This window comes from Drosophila sechellia, chromosome 2L (genome assembly GCF_004382195.2).
Source record: "Drosophila sechellia strain sech25 chromosome 2L, ASM438219v1, whole genome shotgun sequence".
NCBI classification, from domain to species: Eukaryota; Metazoa; Arthropoda; class Insecta; order Diptera; family Drosophilidae; genus Drosophila; species Drosophila sechellia.
This window is the reverse complement of record NC_045949.1, coordinates 8,348,350-8,374,767: the sequence shown is the minus strand read 5'-3', so window position 1 is coordinate 8,374,767 and position 26,418 is coordinate 8,348,350. Positions and strand designations below refer to the sequence as shown.

At 41.9% G+C, this 26,418-nt stretch overlaps 8 protein-coding genes across 10 annotated transcripts; 3 read left to right on the top strand and 5 right to left on the bottom strand.

Annotated features, from left to right (window-relative positions):
- Positions 1-7: 7 nt before the first annotated feature.
- On the bottom strand, positions 8-12,409 carry LOC6611719. The gene is made up of 6 exons (XM_002036216.2): positions 12,185-12,409; positions 5,341-5,502; positions 5,151-5,212; positions 4,346-4,523; positions 3,955-4,187; positions 8-1,004 (listed from the first exon to the last, which is right to left on the bottom strand). Exons 2-6 carry the CDS (start codon positions 5,358-5,360, stop codon positions 220-222), a joined length of 1,278 nt encoding a protein of 425 aa, XP_002036252.1. The 5' UTR covers positions 5,361-5,502; positions 12,185-12,409; the 3' UTR covers positions 8-219.
- LOC6611718 (anaphase-promoting complex subunit 11) lies at positions 6,603-13,532 on the top strand. The gene is made up of 2 exons (XM_002036215.2): positions 6,603-6,901; positions 12,989-13,532. The coding sequence occupies exon 2, from the start codon at positions 13,248-13,250 to the stop codon at positions 13,503-13,505; it is 258 nt and encodes an 85-aa protein (XP_002036251.1). The 5' UTR covers positions 6,603-6,901; positions 12,989-13,247; the 3' UTR covers positions 13,506-13,532.
- A 39-nt stretch (positions 13,533-13,571) lies between these two features.
- LOC6611717 (flocculation protein FLO11) lies at positions 13,572-15,917 on the top strand. Its single transcript, XM_002036214.2, has one exon. It carries the CDS (start codon positions 13,598-13,600, stop codon positions 14,684-14,686), a length of 1,089 nt encoding a protein of 362 aa, XP_002036250.1. The 5' UTR covers positions 13,572-13,597; the 3' UTR covers positions 14,687-15,917.
- On the bottom strand, positions 15,913-19,567 carry LOC6611716 (angiotensin-converting enzyme-related protein). The gene is made up of 4 exons (XM_002036213.2): positions 19,176-19,567; positions 18,535-19,099; positions 16,845-18,086; positions 15,913-16,785 (listed from the first exon to the last, which is right to left on the bottom strand). Exons 1-4 carry the CDS (start codon positions 19,221-19,223, stop codon positions 16,748-16,750), a joined length of 1,893 nt encoding a protein of 630 aa, XP_002036249.2. The 5' UTR covers positions 19,224-19,567; the 3' UTR covers positions 15,913-16,747.
- A 221-nt stretch (positions 19,568-19,788) lies between these two features.
- LOC6611715 (fatty acyl-CoA reductase wat) lies at positions 19,789-22,122 on the bottom strand. Of its 3 annotated transcripts, XM_032727250.1 has the most exons (5): positions 21,708-22,122; positions 21,519-21,631; positions 20,908-21,418; positions 20,099-20,819; positions 19,789-20,043 (listed from the first exon to the last, which is right to left on the bottom strand). In XM_032727250.1, the coding sequence occupies exons 1-5, from the start codon at positions 21,781-21,783 to the stop codon at positions 19,893-19,895; spliced, it is 1,572 nt and encodes a 523-aa protein (XP_032583141.1). In that variant the 5' UTR covers positions 21,784-22,122; the 3' UTR covers positions 19,789-19,892. The 3 variants fall into 3 exon arrangements, with proteins under 3 accessions (XP_032583141.1, XP_032583142.1, XP_002036248.2); XM_002036212.2 differs by lacking the exon at positions 19,789-20,043 and having other exon boundaries at positions 20,682-20,819; positions 20,904-21,418; XM_032727251.1 differs by lacking the exons at positions 21,519-21,631; positions 21,708-22,122 and having other exon boundaries at positions 20,904-20,994.
- A 115-nt stretch (positions 22,123-22,237) lies between these two features.
- On the bottom strand, positions 22,238-23,824 carry LOC6611714 (adenylyltransferase and sulfurtransferase MOCS3). The gene has a single exon (XM_002036211.2). The coding sequence runs from the start codon at positions 23,751-23,753 to the stop codon at positions 22,392-22,394; it is 1,362 nt and encodes a 453-aa protein (XP_002036247.1). The 5' UTR covers positions 23,754-23,824; the 3' UTR covers positions 22,238-22,391.
- A 238-nt stretch (positions 23,825-24,062) lies between these two features.
- On the top strand, positions 24,063-24,713 carry LOC6611713 (39S ribosomal protein L51, mitochondrial). The gene has a single exon (XM_002036210.2). It carries the CDS (start codon positions 24,148-24,150, stop codon positions 24,670-24,672), a length of 525 nt encoding a protein of 174 aa, XP_002036246.1. The 5' UTR covers positions 24,063-24,147; the 3' UTR covers positions 24,673-24,713.
- LOC6611712 (phosphatidylinositol glycan anchor biosynthesis class U protein) lies at positions 24,687-26,367 on the bottom strand. Its single transcript, XM_032727252.1, has 4 exons — positions 26,160-26,367; positions 25,475-26,099; positions 25,141-25,412; positions 24,687-25,080 (listed from the first exon to the last, which is right to left on the bottom strand). The coding sequence occupies exons 1-4, from the start codon at positions 26,287-26,289 to the stop codon at positions 24,827-24,829; spliced, it is 1,281 nt and encodes a 426-aa protein (XP_032583143.1). The 5' UTR covers positions 26,290-26,367; the 3' UTR covers positions 24,687-24,826.
- Between the last annotated feature and the right edge of the window lie 51 nt (positions 26,368-26,418).

The following is a 26,418-nucleotide window of genomic DNA, read 5'->3' as shown; positions in this document are numbered from 1 at the left end:
TTAATTGTTGTTTTTTGTGGTAAAATACAATTTATTTTGTAATATCAATCATTAATTCAAAATGAAGTACATCCGAATACTGAGGAATTGTTTGGACAAGGTCATTGCTTAGAAGATAATACAGAAAACGCATAAGCAGGTACTAAAGGCTAATAAATTTAAAACATTAAAAACATGGACAAAGTGGTTAACAAATAAATATGTGTATCTGCAGTGCGACTAGTCAACCTGCTTGCCCTCGTCGCGATTTCGTTTGAAGGACACGGAATGAATAAGTAAGGGCGGTAGATTGCCACGCAGCATCTGGAGTCGTTTGCTCTTCTCCTTCTCTGGGCGACGCAGCTCGTCCTTGGAGGATCCGGGCGAGGCAGAGGACGAGGCCATCGATGGCGACATGGAGGCCAGTGAACTGGCGCCGGGCAGGACCTCAGAGCTCTGGGTCAAGAGCATGGCAGATCGCCGGAAGTAGCGCGGCATGGAGTAATCATCTTGTGTAGCCCGAGCAGCATTCGCCGTCTGAATGGAATAGAGACTCTGCGATACCCGGTACTTCTCGATGGTGGGCGTGTCCTCGTAGTTCTTCGGCAGATTACTGAACGATATCGATGGCACCTCCGGCGTCATGCTGATTTGACTGCTTCCGGTCATCGTACCGCTAATGGAGAATATATCCGTCTCACTGGCCGACGAGCGGACATTCATGTGCGGCACGCTCTTGGCGGATCGGAGGATCCGTTTGGGTGTGGTCGTCAGGCCACTGGGATTGGCCAGCAGATGGGGATGCCGGTCGATGAGGCGAGGTCGCAGCACCACCTCCTCCATGATCTCCTCCTCCTCCTCCTCATCGGCCTTGTCGTCCTCCTTCTCCTCCTCGGCAATGGCCTCGAACTTTTTGGGAGTGAGTGTCGTTTGGCTACCCGAGGGCGAGCTTTCGGCGGAACTGGGAGCCAGGGTGAAGGTGATCCGCTTCTCGGCCGATCCTGTTCTCGCATCAGTGGCATCTCCTGCAAAAAGAAGAGATACTCATCTTAAGAAGTGTTCCAGTAACTAAACCCATATTATTTAGAGGTATTGTCCTGATTTCAATGTACCCTAATTAGCCAGCTGTCGGAGAGGACAATATTATCTCTGGAAGAGTTGGAAAAGTAGATGACAAGTAAGACGCATAAAAGGTTGGCAAACAAGATAAGGGTTGAGTTCATGGCAGATAGCAAAGATATTTGCAGATAATAAGTAGCCTTCGACAATGGCTAAAAATGGAAATTTTAGATGCGGAACTCACTTACGAGTTATATAGTAAATTTAATAGATTTTTTATTCTTGCTTCTGTTGACTTAGTTTTTCTGTACTCTTAAAATTTATAAATTTGATTTGATTTATAATTCGGATTTTCACAACAAATACCCATTTGCTTATAAGATGCATTCAAGCATCAAACGAGTTAAGTCGCACGATTTTCTTATCAGTATTATTTTTTATAGTATTCATTCTGATTCAGTCAATATTTAAGTATATATTTGCAATTTTCCTTATTTGGATAACAACAATGCGCAATTGTCAAATACAAAACTTAGTAAAGTCGCTTTCAAAGTTTATTTGTAAAAATAAATATAAAAGTAAGATAAAATAAAGCTGCAGTTAAAGAATAGAATACTATAGGCTATACTATAGAATATATAGAATACTATATACTATAGAATGTAATGTATGTATGTAAAATTTTGTAAAGATACTTATGAAATTATTTAATTTACTGCCCAATAATTCTTAATCGAAAACTACTTAGATCCTATATCGAGAAAGCAAAATGTGTTAAACCATAAAAGGTGTTGTATGAATTTAAGTATCGTCAAGCCCCCGACAATAAACGTCAGCTTTATAAGGTATAAGGTATAAGGTATAATATATAAGGTATAAGGTTCTGACGAAATAATATGATGTAGATGGGGAAATACCCAAAACAAAGCAGCTATAAACGTACAGGAGCCCTCGACTGGCGAGTCGGAAAAGTCATCCAACATTAGCAACGGAACGTGATGACTACGTGAATGTAGTTAAGATATCATACACACGTATAACAATATAATTTACAAGTATAAATAAAAATCAAAACAGTCCCGTGCATAAAAACTTGAATGACAATTCTCCGAAACTGGGCTATTAATTGTTTATTGTACAATTTTGCACTGATCGTTGTTAATGTTTTGTTATATTTCGAAATGAAACCTGAGATAATTCGAACATACAATCAATTAAACACGATTTGTTAAATATTGATACATACAACACCTGCTGTTTAAATATTGAAATTGAAAAGATCAATATATTTTTGTATATTTAACATACAAAATATAAGCACAGAATTTATTTTCTATATATATACTCATGTATTGATTATTTTTCAATTAAACTAAAACAAGTGAAGATGATATATGTTATCACTTTTGCTTGGAGTTTATAAATGAGTTCTATAGAATGAAATGACAGCTCTAAAGTTCTACAAATTTGACGATTTCTTTACTTTTATCAGCTAAGGAAAAGCTGAGGAAAAAAAACTGATTACCAGCTCGAGTTTCTTATCTATAAAAAAAAGTACCCATACGTGTATTTTGGACAAAATACATAAATGTGCAGAAATATTCATATTCCATGTGTGTTTATTTGCTGTTAACACTCATTTATGGTCTCGATAAGAAAATCGAAAATTTGACTAATTGCGTTCGGGTTCGTTTTGCTGATGGAATGGGTTGGGTGTAAATAAGTCGATCGCTGTGATTAACCAATTTGCGAATATTGCGATAAATCAGTGGCGCAGGCCTAATAAGCCCATTAAATCATCTCCAATTGGCGGCTTTGGTTTTATCTCTGCTCCCGATTGTGATAACAAATGTGTGACGTGCAGCAAAATATGTTTCTTTTTTTTCATAACTCCAGATGGAACCGGTACCTTAAGGTGCTGTCTGCGTCATTGAGAAATAAAATTGTTAATTAAATTTGGACTCGGTTCCAGATTTGTTCTTTTCCGCTCTTCCTCGTTTGGAGGTTCGAATGAATGAATTTCTTTTTTTTTAAGTCAAATCGGGTTAATGGATTGTGAGTCAAGCCTGCGGAAAAATTTTGGTTGCAAAATTTGTAATAATTGTCTGAGCAAATATGAAATTTGCTTTTCATAGCGTCTTCAAAATTTGTTCAAATATTGCTTGTGCATTTTTTAGATTCCCTTTTAAATTTTTGATTTTCGTAGCTTCTCAGTGAAATCATTTTAACCACTTCTGAGAAATGTATCTAAAAACGGAAAGCTTATCATGTGAATATGTTTGACTAAGCGATTCCAGTCCCATGCAATTAGTAAAAGCAATTTGCTAAAATGCGATGTTGTAGTAATCAGAACTTTTACCTAAAGATGAAATCAGTCAATCATTTTAAATATATATAAAATATGTTAAGCGCAAAAGTGAAAACCAAGCGAAATTTTTGTTTAAAAACTTTATGAAAATCATACTGTTTGCTCTTTGTCGCTTAGGACTAAACAATTACAAGGTCCAACAATTAAGACTTAAATAGTAAACGTTTAAGTTAACTTAAGCTAGGCTACTTAGGAGTATAGATAATACTAAATGCCAGCCACACTGGCATTGCGGTCTCTATCGAATATTTTGTAGCAACACTTACAGCTAATTAGTTAATAATATTAAGTCACATTTTGGCGATATTGGTCACTCTCCCATTGATTATATCCGTATTGCGAGAGCTCCTCAATCTTTGGCACAAATACTGCTAGTACCCATTGAACCCCAAAACCCATCGATGCCATCGAATCTCAGTTCAGATAGAACTTGACCTTGGGCACACCGCTGGATACGATGCTGCTGCTGCGGGTGCTCTTGCCGCTGCTTTTACCATTACCAGCACCACCCAAAAGTGGGGTGTGCGCACCACTGGGGCCATCATTACCTTCCAGACGTCGCAGCAATCGATCCTGATCGCTGAGCCGCGGAGTTGTCGGCATCTCGCGATTTGGCGAATGGATTCCGGCCAGATAGGTCTTGGTGCTGATCCGGTTTAGCTTGGTGGGCTGATGGTCCTGGAAGATTTGCGAGTTGGCAAACACCGCCAGTATCTCCGGCCCCAGGTTGGGCACATTGATCTGTGTCTCCCGACGATAGTCCTCCTCGTGGATCTTGGCGCTAAAAGAGCCGCAAAGAAAGCAGATATTGGTTATATGTCAATTGATATGGCCAACAGTAAGCCAACACGAGCATGCCAATTAATCGCTAATCGCTAGCCACCCAAACAAAGTGCGAAATGCGATCTCTGGATCGGGATTTGATCTATCTATTAGTACCTCATTAGGCTCAGGCCCAAGCTCGAGTTGCCCTGCCTCATTTGCGGCTGATCGCAAATCGGCTGCGGCACCGTCAGCGAATTATTATTATCCGCCGATGTCGGCTGTATGCGTCCAATGATCTGGCCATTCTTCCTGGACGCCAAGTAGTCCTCATCCTCCTCGGGATTGTAGTTGGCTGAGGAGCAAAGAAGAGCAGAAATTAAGAAGTGAAAAAAAAAAACAGTAGTCTTATAAACAAACTTATTCCAGAAACTTCCGAGTCTTCTCTTCTTGAATTTCATTTCCAAACAAAATGTGAGTCTTCTACGGAAAACGAATTTGATCTAAGTTATTAACCCAACTCTCTACCTTCGGAATATTCTCTCGTTAAATTGTTTTTAGTACTTATTATTATTAATTTTTTTATTTAAAATAATAAAACTATTTTGCCTTTCTATATGTATGTAAACATTTATGTAAACAAAACGTTGCCGAAGCTTACTTTAGCGAAACTGTTTAAGATACGCTATATGCAAGTTTGGCAAAAAGTGCCATAAAACTGATTTATCTGCTTGTGTTTTATTTTTTCCTTTTACGACTCGTACTCGATTCCAAATGCCAAACACGTTAAATCGCGCAAAAATCGCCGTAGCATTGTGCGTTTCAAGATCTTATTAGTTTCTCGTGCATGTGTGTGTGCGTATGGCGTGCGAAGAGAGTGAGTATGTGAGTGGCAGTAGCCGAAGTACTCGTACTCGTACTCATTTCAGGTAACCGTAACCAGAGTATCCGTATCCGTCAACTACCCAAATCAAAAACTTACCGATGGATTCGTCGTAGCAGAAACGCTCCTCGAAGCAATTCCAGTAGAAATCTTCCCAGCAGCTACAAATGGAAATGGGTAAAGAAAAGGCAATTCGGAATGTGTGTTAGCCAAGTGAATTGTTGGCTCGAATGCGGAGCAAGTTGTCAAGCGCGGTGGGGGGAGGGGGAAATTCGTAGCGTTTACTCACTTTTGACAGCAGCGGCACATTTTGTTGTTGGCTCCCTACCGCTCTTCCTCTTCCTCTTGCTTTCTTGACTTTATTTACTCTCCGCCCGAATAAAAAATGAAGAGAATCCGAGTCCGAAAATCGTTGTTGTGTTGTAACAATGCTTTGATTAATTTATGATTTCTGTTTGGGAATAATAAATTAAATTCGGATTTGTTTCACGAGGACGAGTTATGTTGTTATTGTTTTTAGTGCCTTTCTGCGGAGGAACGTGCGGTGCGTGTGACTCGTTCCAGAAATTTTTTTTCAGTGGCGAGCGGTGAGCGTGTGGAGACAGCTTTTATCGGCACATGAAGTGGCCCCAAATCGCGCTCTGATGGCGCTCTCCACCCGCTCTCCACTCTACACTGAGGGAAACACGCTACTAAATTTCAAGAAATTGGTTTTCGATTTTTAATAACCCGAATTTTAAATAACAATATGTTCTTATGAATATATTTAAATCTTTTTTAGCATAACACTTGAATATTTGGTTTTATGTTATAGGAAAACGGAATTTATTTATTTGAATTGAAGCGTAGTTCAATAGCGTCGTTGCACCAAAATATTACTCATACGACACGTTTACCATGGAAAACCAGAACCAAAAGCAATACATTCCCGGCAATTTATTTTAATATGTCTCGATTCGTTTAGTTATTCGTTTAATAATATAATTTAACGAAATATTTCATTTTTCAATGAGAATAATTTTTCCATTGACATTTCTTTGAGTGTACGTGTGTGTGATAAAAGTGAGTAGATTTGAGAGGAGCTACTGGAGAACGCTCTCTTTCACCCACTTTATGAACTTATCTCTCTGCAAGTGGAGCCATGGCGGGGGGTGGTGGGCCGGGGCAGAGACAGTTTTAGAGAGCCATTGATCGATCGCGCATGATAGATTACTGCCAGAGAGTGATGATTTTGCGACAATTTTTAACTATTTTAGGCGCTCTTTTGCTCTCCCCATTAAACAGCGCCAACTCTCTCTTTTGGGCGCTCTCTTGTGCACCGTGGGTCAGGTGGCGAGGCGCGTCCCCAACATTATCAGATTAAAAGTGCAAGAATATTTTATAATTTATGAGCAACCGTTATCTCATTCTTTGCCGTTCAGCTTAAATTCCGTTCGCATTATTTCGCAGACATTCAAGGAGCTTAACACGCAGTTTATAGACAGTGTTAATTTTAATAAGTTTAATAAAGAAAATAATATGAAATTTTACTCTTGAATACTTTATAAATTCTTGATTTAAAATGAACGTGCCAAATACAAGCATGGACGAATTTACTTCAATGTGGCCTAGTCTTGTCCCACTGTAACCTGTTGCAGTATTGTGACACCTGTTCAAGCCTTGCACTTCTGGCTGCGTGTGTGTGTGACTGTATGCGTGTGTTGGTGGAGTAATTGAAACTTTTTAAACTTGCACCGTGCACACACGAAGATAACCTCGCTACACGCTACACTCGTGTTTGCCTGCCTGCGTTTACTTAACGCTTTGAACGATAAGCGCTTCTGCAAATTGAGGCCACATTCTCTGCACAGGTGAGTGGGTGCGAGGGGGGTGGTTTTGGGTGGAGTGGTGTGAGGTGTGGATCCACCCAAGGTTCCCCAATAAGCATACTTTTGGGCTGACGAAAATCTCCTTTACTCACAAGCTTTGTCTCTTTGCTATCAGCGTTTTCTGTTCGTAACAATCTTATCAATAGATTGCAAGTTCAGTTTTGTAAAGTCATATCAATAGATTACTAATTCAGTTTTGTAAGTTCTTATCAAAAGATTGCTAATTGAATTCAAACGAGCTGATAAGGACAACTCCCTAAACAGAGTTCAACAAACTGAGCCGTGAAACAAAGTGATCGATCCAGTGCAGATGAATACGTTTATTTTTTTTTTTATAATATTTTATAGCCTTAAATTACTAGTTAATATGTTAATGACTACTTTTATTGCGCCAGCTTAACAATTTTTTGTTGCTCAGACCTCTTTTTTGGTTTATCTCCAAGTTCATTCTGCGAACCTAATCTCTGAGCGCAGATAAGTTAACTCCCCGATTTGATTTGACTTTAAGGTGTCAAGAACCAAAACAATTGTTTGCCGGTTGTAAAGATATGGTTAACACCGAAAAAAAAGAAATTTAAACATTCGTGTGTGTAAGCTTCTCCTGAGTTCATAGACCACAGCGAATCATGATCATGTGAGACCCAGCTGCGACAATCGATCAATTGTTTGTCTTTTGATAAAGCCCTACGGCTTTATATTCGTAGCATTCATAGCATTCGAAGCATTTCGACGTCAGTTGAATTGAAAAGCGCTCAACACTCATTAAAGTTGCTACGATGACGTGAAAGGGGTTGGGCCATTGGTAATTGAATGTCAATCAGCTGCGCTGAAATCAATAGCACTAATTTTGTTGCTACCTTTTCGTTGTCACTGTTACTTTAAGCCGTGTAATGCAATTTGTTGATGTCTACACGTTTTATGCGTGAAACTCATTCCAACTCGAATGGCGTTATGGCGTTATACAACACACCACGAGGGGGGTTGGAGAAATATTGGAATTAGGTAAGCTAATGGGATTTCAGAAACAAGTGTAATTCCAGATAACATTTTTCTTATTATGACAACTTTTTTGCTAGTAAGTGTATTATAACCAAATTTCTACATTTAAACATTTGTTTCAATTTATATCAGCAATTAAATTTCAAAATTTCCATTTTTTCGAACAATCTTCTAAACGAATAAAGTGTGCTTACTAAAAATCTCTATAAATTAAAACTTAACTGTAATTATAAATTATCTTGACATAAATGTGATTTACCTTGAAACAAGTCAAACAACTTTTGCTGAAGCTAAGTGAAAAAATCATAATTTGTGGACAAAAGCGTAGCCACTTCAATTTGCCATATACCAACCCTTTTCCGAGTCATTAATTAGGGTAAACAATTTAAAAGCATTCAGCGAAAATGATTTAAGTTGTCTCTGTCTTTTTAATGGGCCTGTGAAAAGTTTGCGATTAATATCTCGTTAAGCAAACCTGACAAAGCAAACAGCAGTTCTTTGTAGTTCTTTACTTTTTTTTTAACCTGACCTTTGAACTGGGTCGAAATTGAATTGTTTTGGTAATTTGACAGAAAAATATCGCATGCCACAGGTAAAAACTTTGCGACCGAATACTTCCGCACAGAGTGAAAAACAAATTCAGCACCAAAACTAAAAATGCGAACAATAACAATCGGAATACAATGTATAATTTCGCGAGTCACTCGAGCGATGCATGCAATGCGGTGAATTCTTTCCAACAAAATTACAATAAAAACGAAACTGAAATTCATATGCATAACCCATTTCCACAAGTCAGATTAACTGTGGAAATCATTCCTATTACAATATTAATAGAGAAAATAGCGGTTTCAATTTGAAAGACTGCACTTTATACACTTTACTTAATTAACTTTTAATACGCCTGTCAGTCAAACCTTTCCCTCTCTTTAACCACATAAAAGATTTTACGACAACCAAACGAGTTTTGTGGCAGTAAAATATATATGTATATATGTACAATATAATAAACATTATCTAGAATCTCTCACTGGAAAATCACCGAAAAGTTCAAAAGCGTAAAAAAGTTGGCTTACTTCTCAATTTTTTTTTTTTTTTTTGCATTGCAGGAGAGAAACGTGTATTTTTATCAACATGATCTTTTATATTATTCATTATTCCATTTCTATCGTGTGTTTGCTAAGTAGAAATTCAAATCGAGTTCCCACTTCATTTAATTGAGCTTGGCATTTTTTGAAATATTGCGAGGCTAAAAATGCACATATGTATCTACATTTAAGTAAATAAGTAAATAATTAATGGTAACTTATATGGGTACTGAAAATTCCCGAGTAACTTAACATTTCTAATGCTCTTACAAGTTTTTAGGGAGTATTTGTGAGAATTTTGGAAACTTTTGTTATCACTTTGGGGGTATTAATATCTCAATTTGATTTACGATGCTCGGATACGATTCCCCCCATTTTGAATACGCATTTTCCGGCTTCGTAAATCAACAGATGGTTGTTTGCTGTTGATTTTTGGTTTAAATATAAAGTGTAAATTACAATAACCCGTCAAATAAAATCATTCACACGCATCGGGCATCATGGAATCAGCCTCTATAACTGCCCAGAAAGATCGAACCCAGGTGTCATTAACCGCAGCCAGACTTGCAACGCAGTTATGAACATATATATGTTATAAACATATATGTGTATATAGTGCCCCGATCGGTTCATGGCAAACTAAAAACCCCAGACGACAAGTGGCGTGCATTGGCCTCGTTTCAGTTTTTAGGCTTTGACAGGCATCAGACATCAGAGACTGACTTGTATTCCGATCGAGTTGGACCTGCATTGCCGCCGAGTTTCACTTGGCAACCGAAAACTTTCCGCACCCTGTCGTTTTCGCAACTGCAGATCGATTCTCGAATGTTTTTTCAACATCTTTCAGTTTTTGGAGCACACGCGTTGTTCTCTGTTTATCCTATGAATTAGTAACTCAAACTCAAGCGTAATGGACCGCACAAATATTTTCGATTCGTGTCTGCCGTCGTCTTGACTTGCTGCCTTAATAGCCATTTTGTTAGCATTAATAACTTTTAAATGAACGAGCAACAATTCGATTATTTATAACATTCACTTGGAAATCAAAATATACTTTCCATTAAGCTACCAGATAATTTAAAAACGGAAGTACTGAAGTTATTCTCACCACAGCTTTATATAATGAATGAAACCGGAATTGAATGTATAAAAATAAGTCAGCTCAATAAACATCATTAATTGATAATGCAAAATCAAAGATTATTTAAGGGTATTAAATTTTAAATTAAACCCTCTAAATACTTTTAAGGCATAAAAACCAGCATGATTTTAAGATAGTGCCATAAATCGCCCATTAAGAAGTATATTTCACCTTGTTGCTCCACAACGTTTACCGTAATCAATTAATACACTAAAACAAAATGGTTTTTTTCTTATTCACAGAGATAATAGCTGCGATTAACAGCAAAGGTTCCCTCAATTGTTTGCCCATTAATTGAGTGGATCGAAAAGACCCTGAATATAAAAGTAATTCCAGCGTAAACGGGAAATACTCTACGTGAATCTGAATCTGTTTCTCTAGAATTCATATTCTCATGACATTACGTTCCCCTTCTAAATGCGGCTAGAACGATTAAATCGTACTTTTTTATGAATGAATGCAATTTATGTAGGCGATCCTCGTTCCATTGTGATCTTTTCAGTTCCGCGATTTAGTATCACTGTCTGTTTTTTCAGTTGAGTGAGTCACGGGTGTCTTATAAGTAATTTTTACTTGAATCATTCACTCGGAGCACATTCCTCCTTTCAAGATGCTTCCTTAAAATACACTGCGAGTAAACGTCTATATGTATAGGCACTTATCTCGTCAAAATCTGCCCGCCAAGTATTTTGTTTGTCAACCCATTTGCTTCAATTTTTATCAGTAATCACTTGATTGTTCACGACCATATAGCGCGGGTACTAAAGCTATATTATAGCACTTATTTCTAGTTCGTCTGACGATAATGCAGGTTGTCCTCACCACACTTTTTGCAAGGCAAATGCAACTCGCCCGATTTCGAAAGTTTTTTGACTAACTTTGATTTTGAAGCGTATGGCTTTATTACGATAACAGCACTTTTTCGGTTGTCTACGATTGTAGATTAGATATGACATGACGAAAGGAAGAGTTCGGGAATGTTAACGACCAAAAACTAATCGTGGGGATATATACAATCAATCAAAATTGTGTCAAAAGGCATGATAAACAGAAACGGTTGCGTGGACTAAATATACTTGGTAGTTTCTGAACATAGTTAGTATTTCAAAAGTGTTTATCTTTTCATATAAAAGATTGAATTTTTTCAATAAAAATCCCATAACTTGCACTGTATAAAGCATTTAATGTTATTAATCACTTTTAATTAAGCAGTATGAGTCAATCTAGTTAAGGATTGAGCATTCGAATACCAAGAGCCATAATTCGATGAGTCATAACCAAATTCACAGCTTCAAAGTGTTGCCTGGTTGCAAATTGTTTATTTGGCTTTGTATCTAAGTCGCTAAAGAGTTTCAAAAATCCGTCATTTCATAATTGTTTGTTTATTAGCCACATTTTATGGACAAGACACATGACAAGGCAAGCCAAATCAAAGTGAAATAAATCGCAAATATCGATTTGAAATTTCGCATTGCAAATGCAATGGAAACTGATGAGCACAAACAAACACATCATGTTTTTTATGGATGCCTTATTGGTACTCTGTGTGTAAGTGATTCGCAGAATTCGAGAAAATCCCGGGCGTGACCAAAAACCGGAACACCAAGTCAAGTAGGAGAATCTACCTGCAAGGCGCAAACGGTTTTTTCCAGAAACAGGCGGCACAAAGAGTGCAATAAACTGCAACATAAATTCTTATGCTAAATAATTGCTATCATCGAGTGTTTTTTTTTTTAAGGGGGGGAGCGGAAAAGTGGGGTGTTTATACTTGTTCTTGGAAAATCACGAGGCTCTGGCTCAGGGTCAACAACGTGTTGTATGGCGTATTATTGGGCTTATTTTTAATATTATTCTTGCCTGTATGGGTGTATTCAAGTGCGTTTTCAATTACAGGTTCTTAAACAACGCTCTGCTGTTGTACTTCACTTTTTGTGTTTTGATTTAATTCCACTCTCACAAGATCGTTCACTTCGCAACGGCTCCTTACACCACAACTTTAAATCAACTCCGTTCCGCAGGCACTTTCTTTTCACTCACAAGGGTTTTTTTATATGCTGATCCCGTTCGCAGTTTCACAGAACCTTTGCTAACAACTGCGTCACACATGGACAAAACACAAAAGCAATTTTTGACAGTGATCACGCTTTGCACGCGAATTTGACGAAAAAAAACACAGTGGGAAAAACGGGTAAAGCTCGACGATCGATCGATCGAGCTGCGCGCACGTCTGTCGGGTTCAACAATCGTCGGCTGACTGAATGCGAATAAACCGGAGACAACAAATCCACCAGCCACCGACAACAAAACAACACCAGGCAGCCAGCCTCCTAGAGCCTCATAAAATCCGATGGAGCATGAGCATAAGCTTTCGGAAGTTGTTTCACACACGATTCGCTCGCATTGCTGATTAAAGATCTGACCTGGGTTCCGACCTGTCATTGCCGAAAATTGTAATTGATGGCGGCTTCGTGGCCTTGATATTGAAAATACTATTCCAACTGTTACCTATCCGACAAAGAATAACTTATTTTAACTATATTTAACTGTAAGAGAAAGGCTTTTAATTCACCTAATTGTTTCACATAGTACTTTATCTATGATTTCTTATAAACAAACCAAATTTGAATACTTCCGCCATGGACCGATATCTTTTTAAAGTGCGGTAGATGTATATATAAAATCGATAACAAATGCCCAATATAATCAATCAATAAATATCACTAAATTCACATCAAATATACTTTGTTGCAATATTCAAAAATATCATTAATTTATCCATATTTTTCAATCGATTCTATACATATATACAATAAATTAAAAATATATCGTTTACTATAACAGGTCATCCCAAGTCGCACTGCTTGTCCGACAGCTTAGCTCAATCTACACATCGTCCATCTCTAAGTCGAATCGGCCAATCGATAATCGGACCTATCGACCTATTTTCAGCAGCCTAACTAAAGAAAAAAGGCAATATTTTGCAAAAAACATTCGGAAACGGTCGAAAAACACCCGCTTCATTGGCCAAAGGAGCCGTATTCCGTGCAACGCAAAGCGGCGACAAACCAGACAATTGCAGTGTGAGACAAATGTGCGCAAAATGAAAGTGACAATCAAGTCATGGACGGGAGTTGCAACTTGGCGTTGGATAGCGAATGACGAGAACTGCGGTATCTGTCGCATGTCCTTCGAGAGCACCTGCCCGGAGTGCGCTCTGCCCGGTGACGACTGCCCGCTGGTGTGGGGTGTCTGCTCCCATTGCTTCCACATGCACTGCATCGTCAAGTGGCTGAACCTCCAACCGTTGAACAAACAGTGCCCCATGTGCCGCCAGAGCTGGAAGTTCAACGTGCATTAAGAAGCTCGCGTTATAGTTCTAGTTTCTAAATTCCCGTGAGGATCAGGATCAGCAGTAAGAAGAAACCGTAGAGACATAGTAAGCTTTATCAAATGATGGAGAACAGCAGCAACGATGCCCAGCCGCACTTGACGGGTCTGCCGCCACTGCCAAAAAGTCTGAGCGCCGCTACGGCGGCTCCTGTGGCCATTGGCCCCCATCCCCGCACAGCCTCGCCGGCGTCCAGTGTTAACGCACTGACCGTAGCCGCCGGAGAACTATACCTGGGCCCCTCCACCTCCTCGTCAGCGGCGTCACGAAATCGTAGCTACAATGGACACGGACACAGCCAGCGGCACGGTAGTCTTTCGTCCACGCAGGAGTCGCTCAGTGATCGGGAATCTGTGCACAGTCGCGCTTCCAGCACCCACAGCGCTGGAGCTGTTCACACGCCCACTAACAGCTCGAGCAGCACTGGAGCCACCTCGTCCACCATCGACAACCAGTTGGCCATTTTGCGACGGGAGATGTACGGTTTGAGGCAGTTGGACCTGTCGCTGCTGTCCCAGCTGTGGGCGCTAAACGAGTCGATACAGGGATTCCGTGTGTTCCTGCAAGAGCAGGACGCACTGTCGCCGCCCTCGAGGTCTCGTACTCCATCGGATGCGAATTCCTTGAGCTCCGACGAAGAGGACGATGGCTCCTATGCGCCAGTAGCCTTGCCTAAGCTGACAGATGCTGCCGGTGCTGGAAGTGCGGGAGTTGTGAACTCCAGGGCTATGGCCTCGCCGGCAGCCAGCGGGGGACTGCCCACCAAACTGGCCACTGGGTCGACCACATCCCACGCCTCAACTAGCTCCACATCAGGAGCATCCGGCTCCTCATCCGCTGCCTCCTCGATGGGCAAGCACCAGCAAATGCAGCAGCAACAACAGCAGCAGACGCAATCGGCCAACCACTACCATCAGAGGCCAGCGCCACCACCCGCACCACCAGCTCAGCACAAGGCGCATCCACAGTTGCCGCGAATCCTGCAGCAGCGCATGAGACAGGCACCGCCTCCGCCGCCACCCACAAGGCAAAAGGCGGGCGGCGGTGGTGGAGGCGGAGCTAGCACCAGCAGCAGTAACCACAGCATTAGCAGCGTCACCCAGCCGCATCCACATTCACACCAACATACCCACCATTCGCGACCTGTATGACAAAACCCGTTCTTGGACTAAGCCAAGTTCAAGAACAGAAGCAGATTCATATAGCAGCCGCTGCCAACACTTCGGAAAGGGTCAATTAGACGACATTTCTCCAAGAGTCAATTCAAATTCAAGTGCAGAATGATCCCACACACACAACACTCACTCTATCAACTATCAACTCATAAAGCTTGCCATGGTCCCTTGTTCTTGATATTGAATCTCGAAACATATGAACGGTTTATAAATGTTTTTTGCAAAACGATGAAAATGTCTTTGAATGTAAGCGTACCACTTTTCACGTTTAATATTAAATAATAAACACAAAAAATTTGTATTCAATAATAATCGCTAAGTAGTAAAGGATAAGATCCTTATATGCATCTATGTATTACTCAAATTGTATAAACATAAATCTAAAATGCTTGAAATTCCGCATCGAATTCATAGATCTAGTTCTATTATTTGCGTTGACTCTGAAATGTTTTGTTAGAATGCATACTATCCAACAAGAAAAACTAAATGAAATTGTTCCAACTCATGTAGCACTAACCAAAACTAAACTCTTGGCCTATACATATGAATATCTGGATTGATTTTATAGCCCTGTTAAGACTTAGTTTCGTAATGGCGTATCGATTGGAAAAATTATATAACACAAACATGTGTCTGTATCTCAAAAGCAAAATCTAGCTGATCTTACTGTTAGTCCAATAATCCTATCATTAAAAATACAACAAAAAAACTAGGCATATATATGTAAAGCTCAAGTATTGGAGCAAATCCCCCGAGCAGTTGTACAGTGCGTTTCAGATCTATAAGTCAGTTGCATGTTCCGTGAAGCAGAAAACCATTTTAAACTAGTTTCGGTTGTATATTTTTCCAATTCGTTCAAAAGTCTTACTCCGCAATCATGGTTAACTGCCTTGTAAGTCTGGAACGCATTGCATATAATATTTATATTCTAAATACATATACAATTTTTACCAAGTAACAGTTAAAAAGCGAAAATTGATGAAACGCAGTAGATACCATCGGTATCTCCCATATCACAGACATAAAGCGGGAGATTGCGAAATGAAAACAGATTTACATATATTACCTTATCAAAAATTATACAATTTCCAATATTTATTGTTAGTTCTTAGATTGTTTTATTTCTCAAAACAAATTCCTTATAATCTACTAAAATTAAATCACCCTATGAAGTTAAACGATTGGAATTAAAATCCACACGATCATATTTGACTGTTCTTTATTTCGTTTTCATATACACACTCCTCCAACAGAGACTACAAATCAAAATGTGCGTAAATTTGATACCAATCAGATCACAAAAGCATCGATATATTAGCAGAAATCATAAATATACTGCAGCACAAGTCGCAAAATGTAATCACTGACCTATCTTTGAAGATCTCGGCTGAAATATGACCTATAAGGATTCAGTGTAAGGATAACCAGTTAACAAATACATTTTCTCAATAGCAATAGCTTATAATTTTCGATGGTGAGAAAATTTTAGAAGTCATGACTTGATTTCCGTTTCCGCAAGACCTTTAATTTTTTATTCTATACTTTTTGTGTTGTATACAACAACAGCTTTCATCAACACTGAAATTAACGATCATATTTTATCCGACTTATTCAAAGTAGGATCCGGTTAGAAGCATCAAATAAATTTGAGATGAACTTTTGAGCGCTTTTGCTGTGTACAAAAAGGCAAGCAAGATATCGAAAATTTACACTGACCGAAACATATACAACTTTGTGGTTGAGATAGAAACACAATTCACGAAAGGCTATAATTTATACAATTTTGTTTATGACGAAAGTTGGTGGGTAAGATGATATCGTTAAAAAGTGTATTATGTAATGGCAATTTATTAATGAAACGAAAGAAACGATACGAATGAATCGATACAATAAATATCAATTTAAATATCAATGCGCATATGCTGAATTAATTATCGTTCTTATCAAGTTTATTTTGTTTGTTCCTAATGACAGGCTAAACCAATATTTTTGTTTTCGGGTTCTAGTAACCTAAAGTCAAGTTTGGGACGACTCAGTCTAGGTGCTAAATGTTCCACAGCAATCAGATGGGATTTCTGCAAAGGGATACAAGTTAATTATAGTTTGCAGTAACTTTTTAAATTCAATTACTTACTGTCTGTTGTTCCCCAGCCCAATGGCACACCCAGGCGACTATTCTCCTGCTTAAGCCACTGGTAGAGCGGTTCAAAGTACTCCAGCAGAGCGGCTGGGTCCATTTCCGTTTCGCCTGTCAACTCCTCCAACACCTCCTTCCAATGGCGGGAGTTGCCCTTTGAGAGGAACTGGCTCAGTGATCGTCCAGCTGCCTTGCTCCCAAAGATATCACAGTTGTCCAGAGTCAGGCGACTGTTGTTGGGCGCATATTGTCCGGCCTTGCGGCACAAAGCCTTGTGGAACTGAAACTGGAAGATGTGGGCGGCAAAGTAGCGCAGGTATTCCACATCTGCATCAATGTGGTACTTGGCTGGCGGATCAAAGTCCTTTTCGGTGCGGAATACTGGTGGCTCGACGCCGCCAAACTCGGAGCGCATCTGCCAGAAGCCGCAGTTCCATTGCGACTCATCTAACTCATTGCGAAAAACGGCATAGCGATACTTATCCACGGCGTAGCCAAAGGGCAGGAAGACAATCTTGGAGAGGGCTTGCTTGAACAACTGATTGATTCGACTCTTTTCGTCTAGTCTACCATTTTCGATCAGACCAATGGCCTTCAAGTGCTTGGCCGACATCACCGATAGAGCTATCACATCGCCCACAGCTTCATGGAAGCCAGGATTGGGAGCTCCCCGGTAGACAGCCGGCTGTTGCTCATACTGCAGATAGTACTGAATGTGTCCAAGCTCATGATGCACTACATAAAAGTAGTGGCTGTCCACTTCGGTGCACATCTTGATCCTAACATCGCTGTCTTGGTAAAAGTCCCAGGCGGAGGCGTGGCAAACCACCTGACGATCGTCGGGACGGGTGAGCACACTCAGATTCCAGAAACTGGGAGGCAGCGCGCGCATTCCGAGCGACTGGAAGAACTGATCACCCAGCTCAAACAGCTTTTGCACCGTATATCCCTGCTTCTCCATTTCGTCCTTCACGTCCACAAACGGCTTCTCCGGATAGGGAGTAAACAAATCGAGCAGCTCGTTCCACGACTGACCCCACATGTTGCCCAGCAGGCTTATAGGTATGTTTCCCTCCGCTGGCATCACATCCGGACCGTAGTGCTGCCGCAAACGAAAACGAACGTAGCCGTGGAGCTGTCGGTAGAAGGGCAGCAGCTGCTTAAATGTGGCATCCAGTTGTCGCTCAAAGTCCGGGTCCTCGTAGAACTGCACCCAGTAGTCGGCATAGGAGCGGTGACCTTTAAGTAGACAGAAATAAGCATGATTTTAAATGTGAATTCTATTAATATTAAATTGAAAGCATTTGCAAAAAAACTAAGTTTTGCAAAGTCTGAAAAAGTGATAACCTCTATTAACCTAATATTAAAAAATACTATTGTATACAAAACTATTGCCAGACAGTTGGTAGTAAATTATTTTTAGAATTAATATAAGTTTTAATATTTAGTGAGATAATGGTATAAAACTGTGAAGTGAAGTGTGAAGTCGCATAAGTAGAAATTTTTCTTCTTAAAGTTGGATCACCCTAACATCCTTATATCACGACATAGTAAAGGGCACTGAAAATACTTAAGTACTTAACCACAGATAAATGTCAAGTGGATAAGCCATTTCTCTCTGTGCTGGCCGAACCAATTTTCCCCGATTCGGGTCAGACATGGGGTTATCTATTCGTCCATCACTTACCATTCAACTGAGATGCCTTGCGCGTCAGTCGCACGTACTCGGCGAAGTTCTGCCGCATGGGAGTTCCGGACTTATCGTGCCACTCCCGCCAATACCAAGCCAGTTCGGCAGGATCACGACTGTGGGACAGACGCTCCTGGATGTGCGGCTCGAGGGCGAGGGAGCAATCACTGCGATTGGTGTAGGAGCACACGGTGACGGTGGCATAGTTCGTCTGCATCGAACTGATGGCATTCTGCAGGGCCAGGTAGTCGTCGGCATTCAGGGCGGATGCACCCAGTTTGGATAGGTGCTCGGCCTGTCGTCGTATATCCGCATCCTCGGACTGAATGTAATCGGAGGCCTTTATCTGCTGCGCCAGGCGCTTATTCAGCTCTGCATTGCGGGCATACACTTCGATCATGGCCTGGCGGTTCGCCTCAGTTACATTGGTGTTATAGTTGTAGCCGGACAGGAATTCCTCGTGGAAGCGCCTTCGCAATTGTTCATTTTCCAGTTCGAAGAACCTGCGCGCCTCCAGCACCGATGCCGAGCAGCTATTGCCCATGGACAGACCATGGGGTAGCTAATGAAATATATATATGTGTTTAAATATAGAACATAATCGAATTCCTTGCGGTTTGTGTTCGCATATAACTCACCCACAACATGATGACCAGCAATAAGACTGTTATATTGCATGCCCCCATCTCTGGCGCCTTTCCCGGGTCAAGCCGCGCTTATCTCAGCTACTTTGCACTATAAATTTTTAGTTATACGGACCCAAAACTAGGACGTATTCAATCCAGATTGCTTTGTCTTCCCGTCGCCGCTGCTGCTGTGGAGATACTGACTGCTCGGTGCGACGGAGAACGGATTTTATACTCGTAGGAGCGTTCGCGAGAGCGTACGCCGTCTCGCATTCATACACAATCACAATCACAAGAGTGTGCGTGTTCCGAAATTTTACACCTGCCCGCAAATCTACCTGCTTTGCTTTATACCTTTCTTGTTGTCTGCATTATCGGCGGCTTGGCTTGAGCGCCGCTCAGCTGTTGAGTGCACCGCTAACGGTATTTTGTACACCAAACTCAAATGTAGTCAGCTGATATTGTAAAGGCATTGCAAAGCCGTTAATCGTAATCGTGTAGGGTATTCGTTGAAAATTACGGGATTTTATATTTGCTTCAAAGTTTTGTTCTACAAAGTAGCAATAAATCGAATTATTTAAGTTATTATAAAGAACGGCTAAGAGCAGTATCATACAATAGAAATAGGCTCGAGCACATAACTTTATTTTAGACAATTACATTTACTTACAGACAAATACAATGAAAATCGTTATAATATCGATCAAAAGAGGACCCTTGACAATCGGATTATATACTTGGAAAATCGGCCACCGGAGACGGCAGGTTAACTTCAATGCTCCTAATGTTATTATTAGCAATTAGACTGTACAAGATCCACACAATCTTTCCGAGAGCAAGGCACAGTACAAGTTGAAGGAATCGATGCAATACGTAAAACCTGGAAGAGCCATGAATGTTAGATGGAGCAACAATCGAATCTGAATTGTACGCACCTGAATAAACGCTTTTTCGCTTCTTCCAAGGTGTCCCAGGATTCCTTGAAAAGGAACACCCGCATTCCGGACAAGATGCGACTGTAGTACTCCTCCCAGTTAAGAGTGGCCATGTCGAAGGGAAATATACTCCTGTCCTCCGGCGACATGGAATCCCATAATTGGTTGGTATTCTTCATATCCATCTCGTATGTTTTTCCGTTGAAGGGAAACAGAAGCAAAAGTGTTTCGTGGATCCTTTGATAGCTCCTCATCAGAATTGGCTTTTTACCTTGGATACGTAGGAGGAGATCGAAGAAGAAACCAGGAATCAGATGATAGAATATGCACCCCAGCTTAAACAACCAAGGGCAGGTGGTAAAGTGGGCAAATGGATACCAAATCGTTTTGGTCACCGGAATCTTATGGTTATGAGCGATGCCCAACTTGACCGCTTCCCCAAAGGTAATGGAATTTGACTTGGCCGTGGCGAGTGTATAAATGGGCGGCGGCTTTTTCACCGCCAACTGAGAGGACGATGGCGATTCGGAATTCTTTGCCACCTGCCATCCAGAAGCCAGCGCCACGTTGGCACAATAGTCGCCAGGAACTACTAAAGCATCGGCCTTAGGATTGATATACAACAGGCGAAGGATCCCATGGGCATTGCCGTATATCAAGGCTACGATTCCGTGAAGGTTGTCAATCCATCCAGACATCGGCTCGTTGAAATTTGCCAAAACTGCAAGGCACAAAGATGATAATGTTAACTAATGACTTGACCTCAAACTTTCTTCTTTCTATTTGTCTGAGCCAACTAAATTACTTGCTTATCGCAGGACGAAAGACGCAGATAGGCAGGTCCTGACCCTCCATCTGGATCACCTGCTCGGCCAGTGCCTTGGTATAGGTATAGGTGTTCGGAAACTTTCCCATCAGAGCCGGAGCCATTTTGTCCATCAGATCTGGGCTCAAAGTCTCGTTGAATTCGAGCACCTTGGCCGTCGGGCACGATAGGTGCTCCGGATAGAAACGCTCCTCAATGTGCTGCGAGGGGCAGTTGGAGAAGGCCGTGGAGATGTGGACGAAGGCTTTCAAGCCTTTCATCTCCTTGGCCAGCTGAATCAAAAGGCGCGTTGCACGCGTATTGATATTCAAAGCCCTGTGAAGCGGCTCCACGAAGCGAATGGAGGCGGCACTGTGGATGATCACCTGCACATCAGCGGTCACCATCATGCGATCCCCGTCGCTGAGACCCAGACCGGGTTCGCTGCAGTCTCCCGAAATTGGTGTCACCAACTTCAGGGCCTCCGGCTTAGCCTTGAGTAGGATCTTAAAAACCTGAAAAAGATCAGCATTCAACCTGAATTAATATCATACGAATATGGAAGTCACTATAGGATGGGCACCCACATCCTTATCATCATCTTTTTGGACTCACCGGCTCATCTTTCCAGGCCTGGAATCGTCCTTCCACAGTGTCATTCTTTTTGGGCCTAACTAATAGATAAACCCGCCTTACATCAGTTGAACGGAGGAGCTTTTCAATGATCACTGAAATTTGGATTATAATATATTTTAGTTTTGGATTTAGTGTCTAGAGATATATAAACTTGTTATATAGCTTTACCTTTTCCCAGAAATCCTGTGCCTCCGGTTACAAAAACCGATTTGTCTTTGTAAAACTGCAATATGTCAGTCTGCATTTTGGATTGAAATGATATTGGTTCTGTCGGCTCGCCTACAACAATGAGCAGTGCTTTCACTCTTTATTCCATTTATAATCGAATGCTAATGATCTGTTTGTGTCCACCAATGGGATTCAATTATTCAATCTTTTACATTTTGTATTTGATTACTTCATTGAAATACGAAGGTGAAAAACTGGGGGAATTGATTGCTGATTCCGAAGTAGTTTTATGATAGCATTATGTGTTATGCGTCCTACAAGGAGTTTAAGCCGTTTTAAAAATAATTAATTTCGTTATCCCTGTACCAATATTTATAGACAATCCATAGTTTCACCAGTACGAAGAATAGTATCTAAGGATATGCAAAGCATTTGTGTCCGTACTTTCCACTTTTATAGGCCCCCATTAGAACCCGGAAGACATATAATTCTATCGAATTTATCATTTTATTCAATGAAAGAAAACAGAATTGAATTATTCATTTTATTACACCAGCCTGGTATTTGTGATAACAAGACATACGTAAGGGCTTAGGTAAATAAGGTAAATAGAAAAAGCAATGCATTGCAGGAAACACAAAGAATAAATCTACATATATAGTGGAACGTTTATCATTCGTCGGATTAGTATATGGGAAAATTGGGGTCTATATTGCTCGTCCAGGCGTGCAGACCGCCAATCAGGTCTCGAACGAAATGCTTGGGGAATCGATTGCGCAAATGCTGAACGGCGATCTGCGAATCATTACCGCGACGGCAGAGCAATACGACGGGCAGTTCCTTGTCCTCCAACTGCTTGCCAAGCCGCTTAAGATAGCTGTCGTCTAGGATCTCTACCAGTGGCACATTCACAGCCTCGGGCAGCTGGCAAATCTCGAATTCTGCAGTTGGCCGCACATCGATAAGCAGATGTGGTTTAGCCTGGATCTTGCGATGGTACTCCTCCACGGACAAACGCTCATCCGTCGAGAAAAGTAGCGTAGGATTGTTCTTGTCGGTTGCATGCATACCGCAAAACATTTCGTAGTTGATTAGCTCCGTGATCAGCGGCTGGGCGGAGCACATATGACAGTTGGGTCGCTTGCTGCGTATGCGAATATTGCGAAACACGCAGCTACTGCCATCGAAGATTAGAAGGCGTCCGGCGAGGACATCTCCCATACCGACAATCACTTTGATGGCCTCCAGAGCCTGCATGGCGCCAATTGTACCGGTGACAGCACCCAGGACTCCGCCATCTCCGCAATTGGTGACTGCTTCTGGCGGTGGAGGCACTGGGAAGATACACCTGTAGCAGGGCCCATTGCCATAGTTGTAAACAGTAAGCTGACCGTCCATCTTGAGGGCACTCCCGGAGACAAGGGGTTTGTTCAGCATGACGCAGGCATCGCTGAGTAGATAACGGGTGGGCACGTTGTCGGTGCAGTCCAGAACCACGTCGTAGCCTCGGATGATGTGCATGGCGTTGTGAGGGTACAGCATCCTGGAATGGCAATGAATCTCGCAGTGCGGATTCAGTTCGTTCAGGGCTATCCTCGCCGATTCAGCCTTGGACATACCACACCGGTCTTCGGAGTGCAGGATCTGGCGGTGAAAGTTGCTCCGCTCCACCTCGTCGTAGTCGACAAGCCCCAAGTGTCCGCATCCGGCTGCCGCCAAGTATTGCGCCGCGGGACATCCCAATCCGCCCATTCCCACAATCAGGACAGAGCTGTTTTTCAGCTTTAGTTGTCCCTGGACGCCGAAGTCGGGCAGTATAAGTTGGCGGCTGTATCGCGCAATATCGTCGTTGGTCAACTTGGTGTGAACTGCACCACCAGGCGATTCAAGATCATTTCCAACGACCTCCTGCTCTGACCTTGTGGCGAAGGAAACCGAGTCTTCCAATTCTCGCAGGCACTGCTCCTTCTGGTTGAGCGCTGCGCGCAGGTCGGCGATCTCCCGCTTGAGCATGGTTCGCTCGGAATCTACCGCGGATTCCATCATTGTTCTGCTGGTGATGAATGTTGCGTTGCTCAGTCCAATAAACAATTTGAAACAAATGTCTCTGACAGCAATCAGCTGATGAATGTCGATTACACTTACCGGCATTTTCGATTGCCCACTGATTGTTGGTAATCGATCGATTACTTGTACACAGAGCAATAATTATAAAAAATTGTATTACAACACAAATTTAAGGAGTGACACAAATCAAAAATTCAGTTACTTTTTACCGTAGCTACCAATTTGTATTCTAATTTTTCTTTTTACTAATTAGGTATAACAAGTCAATACATTTTCCAACACTGGCGGCCTGCCAGCGAAAACAGCTGTTCTGTTTCTTCAGTCATTTCCAGGCAGTGTTTACAATTATCTAATCGTAAATTAAAACATAGCCATGTCCTGGCTGGGAAGTACGATTCAAAAGCTTGGAAGAGCCACGCTTCTTGCTGTGGGTGGAAAACCTTTGGCTCCGATGGCATCAACCAGCTACACCGTGCGGCAGTTATCCCATGCCGAGCGACGAGCACGCGGTCCCACTGTGCGGCGCTATGGATATGAGGAGAAGATCTTCAAGAGCGGACTACTTCCCCATGTGGACAATGGACAAAAGCTGCCCATGCCGGTGTATCGCCCGAAGAATGCCTGGTCAAAGAAACGTGCTTTGTTTGGCCAGAACGACTACATTGACATCCTGGGCAACGATCGTCTGCATCCAGTCAAGGTGCTCTACTCCCTGCCATCCTGGCTGCGCGGCGTCTCCGGCAATGAGTACCAGGTGCTTCTCCGTAAACGTAAGCTGCTCGAGAAGTCCAAGTATCCCATCGCCCGACCCACCAAGTGGCGGGAAATGGAGAAGCGCATCCTCTACTTGTACAAATTCCTGAACCGCAAGACAAAGACGGGCTATTCACATCAGTAAAATAACCATTATAATCAAATAAAATATTTTGTTTAATCTGATATTGTTCGGAGTTAACTTATCTTAAGAGTATGCTCGGCTGCCATTAGGAAGCGCATTCTGCATCTGTACAAAGTTCCTGGATTCTGTCCGTCATACTGATACTGTGTTATGCTTACTTTAAGACTATCCTCGCTTCCTCGCCATCGATCAGAATCTTCTGACCATTGAACAGGCAGAACTCACGTTTAACGTGCGCGAACAGCAGATCGGTGATGAGAAATATCTGGCCGGTGGAAAAAGCAAGAGTGGCACCGAAATAGAAATTGGCATTTGCCGAGCCTGCATAGATCCACAAGTGCCAAAGGGCTCCCATCATAGATAGAGTGACCAGGAAGAACGTAAAGACCACAAAGCCATGGGCCATGACTGAAAAGAATTACCAAAGTGCTTAGCAGTTGAACTTACTACGTGAGCCAAATAACTTACATTTCCAACATCTTTTCCACAGCGGAAGCAAGGCCAGATAAAAGCCAACATCGCCCAGGCTGGGATACGCCCTAAAAACGGCCATTAGGGCCACCAATACCGTTGCTAGCAGTAGGGGCTCCTTGCGCAGCTTAATACTTAGTGGCACCAGGTATAATACAGTGGCATTCAATTGGAATGTGATTAGGAACATGGTGCGGAAGTGCTCAAACATTTCAGTAAAAAAGTACCAGAACAGACCGATATTTGGTTGTAGATCACGGAAATAAAATCTGTAAGATAGTTAAAGACGTAAAAATAGAAACAGAGAACTATAAGGATAGTTCTTGCTTACATGAAACCCAACGTTCCATCTAGGAAGTTCCAGCTGTTCAGCACAAAATAGTTCGCAACTGCCACGATTAGACAACCGACGATAAAGAGCACCGCTATAGCCACACCCCTTCTGACCGAGTTCCGTGAAAAGACCAGGAGAAGTGGTGCTATCAGTACAATGGGATAGAAGCTGCGGACGGTCTCAAATGCGAGGACTAGAAGGCATGGAATGAGCATTCCCTTCACGAGGCAGTAAAAAAAGAACGCCAGGAACAGATTGCTTATCACGGTAGAGGTCATGCCAATGCAGCTCATAACAGTCAGTGGATTGAAAAGATATGCCACGATCACAAGTTCCGGAATGTCAAGCTTGTCCAGCGGACCAAACTGCAGCTCTTCCGTGTCCTTGGCATACTGCTTTCGCTCTACGTCCTGCTGGTCCTGCTTTTGTTTCACGAATCTCAAACTCATCGCATAAAGCAGAGCGGCCGTGCAGATATCCAGGATTATGTAGAATATGGGCAAGAAATTCGGGTACTTTTGAAACAATCCGGATAGCGCGCTGAGTATTAGCGGCGATTCGTGTACCAGGTCGCCCTGATAGGGATCAATGCCACTCTGTAGCAGGAATATCCCCTCTTGCACTGCAAGAATAACTCCATTCAGACTTGTGCATCTATGTGATGTCTACTTTGTTTACTCACTGCGCTTGTGTGAATTCAAAGGTGTCGCGAACTCCACTCGGTTGCCAATCATCGGAGCCAGCGGCGTGCGACAGAAGTAGAAGCGCACGGCGCCGCCCAGCAGGAGCAGTTTAAAGAACTTCGAATCCATCTTCTAGTTGGGCATAGTTTTTGTGAACGGACTCCGCCTGTAAAAAGCCGCCTACAGCTGGCTTGGTCGTGGCACAGGCCTTCGATAAGTTATCGAGTTCCTTGTCACGATATACGGCTTCTGGTCTGC